The 8500-nt window shown below is 38.3% G+C and overlaps 1 protein-coding gene across 1 annotated transcript in view; it reads left to right on the top strand.

Annotated features, from left to right (window-relative positions):
- Positions 1-5313, top strand: part of LOC105001652 (zinc finger protein 154-like) — a 7168-nt gene extending 1855 nt beyond the window's left edge. Inside the window, 1 exon segment of the mRNA XM_010858039.1 lies at positions 3725-5313. Coding sequence (XP_010856341.1) covers positions 3725-5313 — 1589 coding nt within the window.
- Positions 5314-8500: the final 3187 nt, after the last annotated feature.

The following is an 8500-nucleotide window of genomic DNA, read 5'->3' as shown; positions in this document are numbered from 1 at the left end:
GCTGGGTGACTCTCCAGCACCATAGCACCCTAGTATAACACCCTTCATTCCTATAGCTCACATTTGTTTCTGACTGTGTTGGAAGTGTAGTCACTTACATAGTCACTGTTTACACAAATGTAAGTACCTCTTACAGATCCTTTGGTTAGATGTTGTTTTTTTTTTTTTTTACTCTATTTTTGTTGTTGCAAAATATACAAAACATTTGCCTAATGGACTAAATGGCATTTAGTCCCTTCTCATTGTGCAGCCATCACAGTCCTGCATCCATAGAATTTTTTCATCATCCAACTGAAACTCCATACCCATTAATCACTGACTTCTTCCATCCATTGACAGCCACCATTCTACTTTCTGTATCTATGAATTTGACTGAGTGTTTCACGTAGGTAGAATCAGACAGTAGTTCTCCTTTGATGTTGGCTTACTTAGCATAATATGGTAAAGGTTTGTCAATGTTGTAGCATGTGTCAGAATTTCTTTCCTTTTTATGACTAAATAATATTGTATGTACAGATTTTTGTTTACTCAGTATTCCATCAGTGGACAGTTGGGTGCTTCTGCCTTTTGTTTCTCCTGAATCATGGTGTTATGACATAGGTGTGCAGATTTCTTTTAGTGTCCTTGCTTCAATTCTTTTAGGTATATACATACCCACAACAAGAATTTCTGTATCTGTGATAGTTTTTTTTTTCTAATTTTTTGAAAAATCACCGTAGTGTTTTCCATAGCAGTTGCACAAAGGTACCAATTTCTCCTCTCCTTGCGTACACTTCTTTTTTCTTTTTTTGAGTAATAATCATTATTAGTGTGAAGTGGTATCTCGTGTTTTGATTTGCATTTTTCTAATGACTAATGATGTTGAGCATCTTTTCATGGGCTTATTGTTTACTTATCTTCTTTGGAGAAATGTCTCTTCAAAAAGTCTTTTGAGAATTTTTTAATCAAGTTGATTGATTTTTGTTGTTGAGTTTTAGGAATTCTCTCTTTGAGTGTTAACCCTTCATTGGATATGTGATTTGCAAATATTTTCTCCCATTCTGTGAGTTGCCTCGTTATGTTCATCGCATCGTTGATGTACCAAAATTTTTCATTTTGATGAAGTCCAGTTTGTTTTTCTTTTGTTGCTTGTGCTTTTGATGTCATATGTAAGAAATCATTGCTAAATGCAGTTGTCTTGAAGCTTTTCCATTATGTTTTCTTTTAAGAGTTTTGTGGTTGTCACTATTAAGTTAGATCTTTGATCCATTTTGAATTAATTTATGTACCATGCAACTTCATTCTCATGCATGTGGATATTCAATTTTCCCGGCATCATGTGTTGAAAAGTCTGTTTTTCCTTTTCGAATGGTATTGGCCTTCTTTTTGAAAACTGTTTGAACTTATGTGAGCAAGCTTATTTTTTAGCTCTTTATTCTCTTTCATTGGTCTATATGTCTGCCTGGATTCCAGTATCACGCTGTTTTGATTACTGTAGCTTTACAGTGGTATTTGATATTTAAATGTGTGACTCCTCCAACTTTGTTCTTTTTTCAAGTTTGTTTTGGCTACTTCATGTCCCTTGAGATTCCATATGAATTTTAGGAAGAATTTTTCTATTACCACAGAAATTCTCACTGGATTTTTGATAGGATTGCATTGAACATGTAGATGTTGTGAATAGTTTGGGTTTTTTTTTTTTTTTTTGATAGTTTTGACATCTTTAATATTAAGTGTTCCAATCCATGAACATAGAAGTTTTTCCATTTATTGTCTGTAATTCTTTTAGCTATGTTTTGTAATTTTTAATGAACAAATCTTAACCTCCTTGGTTAAATTTGGTAATTTATTCTTTTGACAAATACTTTTATTTGTGGAATTGTTTTCTTAGTTTCCTGTTGCTTGTTAGTGTGTAGAAATATAACTGATTTTTTTTCCATTTTATATTCTCTTTCTTTGCTAACTTAATTTATTCTAACAGTTTTGTGGTGGAATCTTTAAGATTTCATGAGATGTGGTGATTTCTTCCTTCTTTTCTCTTTTGGATGACTTTTGTCTTTCTTGCCTAATTGGTCTGTCTAGAATTTCTAATAGTACGTTGAATAGTAGTGTTGGAAGCTGGCATTTTCTTATTTGTGATCTTGGAAAAATAGTTTTCAGTCTTTTACTATTGAGTTTGATATTTGCTGTGGGTTTTTAATTTTTTGCTTCTGTTATGTTAGGCTAGTTTCCTTCTATTCATAGTTTCATAGTTGAGTATTTTCATCATCAAAGGGTGTTAAATTTTGTCAGATGTGTTTGGTACATTGACTGAGATGGTAACATTTTTTTCCTTTCTGTTAAAGTGATATATTACATTGATCAAACTTTGTATGTTGAGTCATCCTGGCGTTTTAGACGTAACTCCCAGTTGTTTGTGGCATACCATCTTTTTGTTGTGCTGCTGAATACAGTTTGCTAGTATTTTATTGATTAATTTTGCACTGATTATCATCAAATATATTCCCCTGTAGGTTTCTTTTAGTGTCTTTGCGTGCTTTTTTTTTTTAATGTCAGAGTAATAGTAAGAGCACCATATGACATAAAGCAGTTTTGCATTACAAAGTGGTTACATCAGACTGATTCTACCACTGTAGTTGTTGTCTAGGTGGGAAAACACCTGGTTTTACTACTCTGCCATCTTCCTGCTTACTTACTCCTGCGTCTTACTACTCTGCCATCTTTACTCTGACACTCTTTTGTTGTGTCCATAGGTACTATTTGTAATATTTGAAATATGCTTTCTGTGATCTGTTGTGTCCTGAGTTTTTTGGGCGAGTATTGGCTGCTGACTTGTCCTGTCCTTCCCTTTGGAGTTGTATCATCCAGCTCTCATACGATAGCTCAGCTGGGGCTAGGGGAAGAGTCTTTTGTGCTTCCCAGGATGCATATGATTCCACTCTCCACAAGATGGGCCCAGAGGGCACCTGACCCAGATGAATAGCAGATGGGAGAGGACATGACTTCAGGGCTTGGTTGAAGTTGTATCAAGAATCTCTCTTGTTTTACTTCTGTTTTGGTGCCATTGCCAGTGGCCAAGCTCACCTCCATCTTTCCTTCTCCATTTTTGACACTTTACTGACTTGTCATTTCTATTAGTCGTTTTTATTCTGACTCCAGCTGAGAGCTACTGTCTACCTCTCTGGACTGCTTACCTTACTCATTCCTCACACTGTTCCCTCCTCAGTGCTTTACCCCTTTGTAGTGTTCTAAAGTATGCACCTATGTAATAATCCTTAAACACCTGTTAACCTTTGTTCCAGTCAGATTTTTCTGGACCTGAAATAGACTTCTGCACAGCATCACATGTCATCAGCAGGTATAATCCTGCTAAAAGCTATCGACATGCCTTCCCTGGTGGTCCAGTGGTTAAGACTCTGTGCTTCCACTACAGGGGGCACTGATTCAATCCCTGCATCCCACATGCCAGGTGTCATGGCCCCAAAAATAAGGCCATTGACAGAGAATGATCCGTAGCACGTGCCCTTCCCCTGGGCCTCTCTTTGTGTCCGGTGCCTATTGAGGCCTGCACCGTTCTGTGACCTTAGAGACTGAGTGGTGTACAGAAGTTGCTTTTTTAAGGTGACCCCAACTTCCTTTTCCTGAGAACAGTTTCATGGACTGATTCTTTGATGTATCAAGTTGCTTTTGTGATGCCTTCTCAAAAAGGTTAATGTGTACGTCACCATCACTTCTTTGATTTCAGGCCGCTGGCGTGGAGCAGAAGATAAGGGAGCACCTTCTGAAGAGAGCATTTCTGTAGAAGGAGTGTCACAGGTCAAGACTCTCAAGGCAGATTCATGTCCCCAGAAGGGCCAGCCCTTTGAGAAGTGTGGCCCAGTCTTGAGAGAGAATTTTCACTTGCCTGAGCATCAGGAAGCACATCTTGGGCAGAAACCGAACACGTGTGGGAATCGATTCTATATTGCTGCCAACCTTCAGCAATACCAGGGACAACACATTAGAGAAATACCCATCAGAACTTCTGTGGACACAGCCTTGATTATAAAGAGCTGCAGAACCCATCTGTCAGGGGAATCCTTTTTCTCTGAGGGAATAAGGAAAGACGACTTAGCCAGCATGGGATTTTTCCATCAACCGGTCACTCACACTAATGAGAACTCAAACAACAGTAATGAGTGTGAGGCTGTCTTTCACAGTGGGGAAAGGCATCAGAACTGGGGAGAAGGCAAAAAAATCCTCAACTGCACAGGCACACTTGTTGAGGACCAACAAGTCCTCACTAGAGAAGGGCTTTACGAGTGCAGCAAATGTGGAAAAACCTCTACCCGAAGGTGGAATCTCATTCAGCACCAGAAAGTCCACACTGGAGAAAGGCCTTATGAATGCCATGAATGTGGAAAATCCTTTACCCGAAGCAACAGCCTGAAGACCCACAGGAAAGTTCACACTGGAGAAAAACCTTATGAGTACAAAGAATGTGGAAAATCTTTTAGTCAAAGATCCAACCTTGTTCAACATCAGAAAGGTCACAGTGGAGAACGGCTTCATCAGTGTGGTGAATGTGGAAAATCCTTTAGCCGAAGCTCCACCCTCATTCATCACAGGAGACTTCATACAGGAGAAAGACCTTATGAGTGCAGTAAATGTGGGAAATCCTTTAAGCAAAGCTCTAGCCTCAGTTCACATCAGAAAATCCACACAGGAGAAAGGCCTTATGAGTGTAGGGAATGTGGAAAATCATTTAGCTGCAAATCTAACCTCATTATCCACCTGAGAGTTCACACTGGAGAGAGGCCTTACGAGTGTCAGGAATGTACAAAATCCTTTAGCTGCAAATCTAACCTCATTAACCACCTGAGAGTTCACTCTGGAGAAAGGCCTTATGATTGTGCAGAATGTGGACAATCTTTTACTCAAAGATCCATCCTCATTCAACATCAGAGAATTCATACTGGAGAGAGGCCTTATGAATGTCATGAATGTGGGAAATCTTTTAGCCGAAAATTTAGCCTCATTTACCACCGAAAAGGTCACACTGGAGAACGGCCTCATCAGAGAAAAGAACGTGGGAAATCTTTTAATTGCAAATCTAACCTCAATGAACACCAGAAAATTCACCCTGGAGAAAGATCTCATGAGTCTGGGGACAGTGGAAAATCCTTTAGCCAAAGTTCCAGCCTCATTCAGCATTAGAGAGTTCACAATGAAATATATCTTAAGAGTGCAGTGAATGTGGGCAGTCTGTTAGCTGCTAATATGGCCTCATTTAATACTAGAGACTTCACCCTAGTGAAAGGCCTTAGATGTGCCAGCAGATGCAGTTACTTCTAGTATAATTACACTGGAGGAAAGAGGTTGTGAGGGAGCCATCTACCTGAATTAAAGCTCTTATATCAGAAAATCTTCAGTAGGGGCATTCCCCTAAAGTTCCAGGTATGTGAGAATCTCTTAGGAGTTGTGTTATAGTTTCTTACCTCGCAGGACCCTCACCAGCTTTATGTCACTGCCAGTTCTGTGGCAGAATTCATTTTCATCTCTATCACCTGGCAGGTCCACAGTGTACAAAAATTACCTCCCAACATGCTTAGGTAAGCTGACCTCTGTCCCATCCCCTTAGGGGATGGAAATAATGAGTAGTCTTAGCTCTTATGGCATCCTCTTTCCCTTCTCATTTCCACAGTAGGGTGTGAACCTCATTCAGTTTGGGCCCAGTGGACCCAGTCTGAATTCTTTTGGTGACTTGACAGAAAGGCCTGCACTTTCAGGGACATGTTAGTTTCTAGTGACACTTCAGTTGGATTTTCTCAACCTCCAAGTGTGGAGGAACTGGAGGAACCAAGCTGGGAATTGCATGCCTCATGTTACTTTGCACTTTGCAATAATAAAGGCATTAATATTAAGCCCCTTTTGGTCTGGGGGTTCTATTCACTGTGTGAGGTGATCTGAAGACAGCTAGGCTCTACCAGCATTGAGGGTGGCACAGATTTCATGGGGGTCAGGTGCATTGTTTGCTTCACATGTCAGTATGAATGAAAAATAGAGCTCTCTTTCTAGTTTTGGCACAATGTAAATACATTATTACCCAAAGTCTCCTAGGAAAGACTGCAGAGCTTTGGGGTCCTGATTTGTGGACTGTGTATTAGGGGTTTTTTTTGTTGTTGTTTTGTTTTTGTGGGCTCAGAAAACACCCTGGGAAGCCAGGAAGTTGTGACAACCTCTAGTACTTCTGGGAACATGAATTGTTATTCATAGTAAATATCACATAATGCTTAGCAGTTAACCTATGAAAGAACCACATCCCTGATCCCCAGAGTTCACTAGATAGTGCCACTGTAAGACTACAGGGCTGGGGGGAACCCTCTTGGTAAAGTACCCTGGAGCAGAGGACACTGCAGTAAAGTAGGTGGAGTGTGCCCTTTCTCCAGTTGTATCAACAGATGCGCCAGTGACTGTGCAGTATCAGTGTGCACAGATGCCCAGAAATTGCCAGCCTCCAGGCATGTGTGTCTTTTGTGGCTGAGGTCATTGTCAAAGAAAATAAGCTATTGGTTTTCTGGATTCCTATAGCCTCTCTGGGGTGTTCAGCCAAAGCCCCTTGCCACAGGCAGAGAAACAAACAGAGAGAGAAAGGAGAACCCTTAGTCCACAGTGTGGCTCTGTGACTAGCCAGCCTTCCTGTTAACTCAGGTGAGAAGGAATCTATTACTCATCAGTATTTGCTACCACTAAGGCAAGGCTGCCCCTCCAAGGTCATCAGGAAAGAGAGGCAATATAGGATTGCCAAGCCTGATTTTCTGAAGAGTGGGATATTTATATTTTGCCTTTGAACCATTTTATAAATTTTTATTCTAGTCATCATGCAATATTCTGTGTCTGTTTGAAGTATGCAATTTAAAGTTTACATGTAAACCAAGAAAACCTCATCATAATCACAATAATGTAAGTTATGGCCATCATTGATTTACCTTCCAATAGATTGTTTTGTGTGTTCTAGAATTATATATGATTTTATTCTTAAAGTGTTTACTTTTTTCTGATTTTATTCATGGTCCGTAATTATTTTGAGATTCTTCAATTATTTATATAAAAATAGTTCATTCTTTTTATTGCTGAACTAAGTATCTTTTCTATGCTTATTCCATTTGTTTATTCATTCGTCTGGTTAAGGGAATTTGGGTTACTCCCAGTTTTGACTCTTCTAAGTAAAGCTGATAGAACAGTTTTGTGTAATTCTGTATGTATGTATTTTCACTTGTCTTGTGTTAATAACCCAGAGTGTAATACCTGAGTCAGAATAGGTGAATGTTTAACTTACAAAACAGCTAAATGGTGACCTTAAATCATTGTTTGCTTTTATATACCCACCAGGTTTATGTAAAATGCCTCCACATTTTTGCCAGTACTTGATACGGTCAGTCTTTTGAATTTACCCTTTTAGTAAGGAAACACTAATTTTAGTTACATCTCCATAAGGATTCATGGTGTTGAACATTTTTTTTAATGTGTTTATTTGCCATCTGTATATCTTCTTGGTGAAATATCTGTTTATATCTATACTTGTTTTACTTTTTTTCCCCCTCATTTTACTTTTTTATGTTGTGATTATTTACCTTTTTATTAATAAATAATTAGCTCATTTTTGTTCCTTAATTTTTATGCATTCTGTACAATGTAATTGTACACACATACATCATATACTTTTATAAGTTTAATCTGGATTGTTTATATATTCTTAAGCCTAGGCTTTCAAAAACATAATTAAGTCTTGGTTTGTAGTGTTTGCCAATTTCCTTTATATAAATACTCTCACTTTAGCCAATATCAAACTGCCAACATGGTTTCACTGAACATGGAGTTGGGAAGAGTTGCTAGAAGTCCATGATTCTAACTCCAGGGACTACAATAATCTGTAGGACTCAGATAATAGTAAAACATAGTAAAATTATTAGGAAGTGACGAGTTTTGAATATTTGTTTCATAAAAGTATAATTGACTGAACATACACACTGCATGTGTTTAAGGTGTACATTTTGATGTTTTGATACACACTTAAAACACCCCTGAAACCAAAATTTTCATTGGAAACAAAAGACCATCTATTGATATATTAATGACACTTATTCAGTTAATATTAGTGACACTCAGTTAAATTATTCAGTTCACTGTCTCAATTATTCAAGAAGAAAAAAGCAGAGCATGCAAGATACTTCAAGTACAGGCAATTGTTGAGGAAAAAACAAAAAACCAAACTTTGAAAACGTTTTTCACATAAGAGGTCAGAAAGAATGCTTATTGGGAATTCCCTGGCAGTCTAGTGATTAGAGCTCCACACATCCATTGAAGGGGACAGGTTCCATCTTTGGTTGGGGAATTAAGATCCTGAATGCTGTGCAATGCAGGCAAAATAGAAAAATGCATATTAAAAGTTGAGAAGCAAAACAAAAAGGAAGTTGAGATGTAATTTCTAGCATTTTATTTTGGAGTCAAAACCAAACTGTTTTCAGTAAGAACCCTTTGA

This window comes from Bison bison, unplaced genomic scaffold (genome assembly GCF_000754665.1).
Source record: "Bison bison bison isolate TAMUID 2011002044 unplaced genomic scaffold, Bison_UMD1.0 scf7180017864383, whole genome shotgun sequence".
NCBI lineage: Eukaryota > Metazoa > Chordata > Mammalia > Artiodactyla > Bovidae > Bison > Bison bison.
Note: the sequence above shows the minus strand (reverse complement) of the source record. Positions and strands in the feature narration are given on the sequence as shown.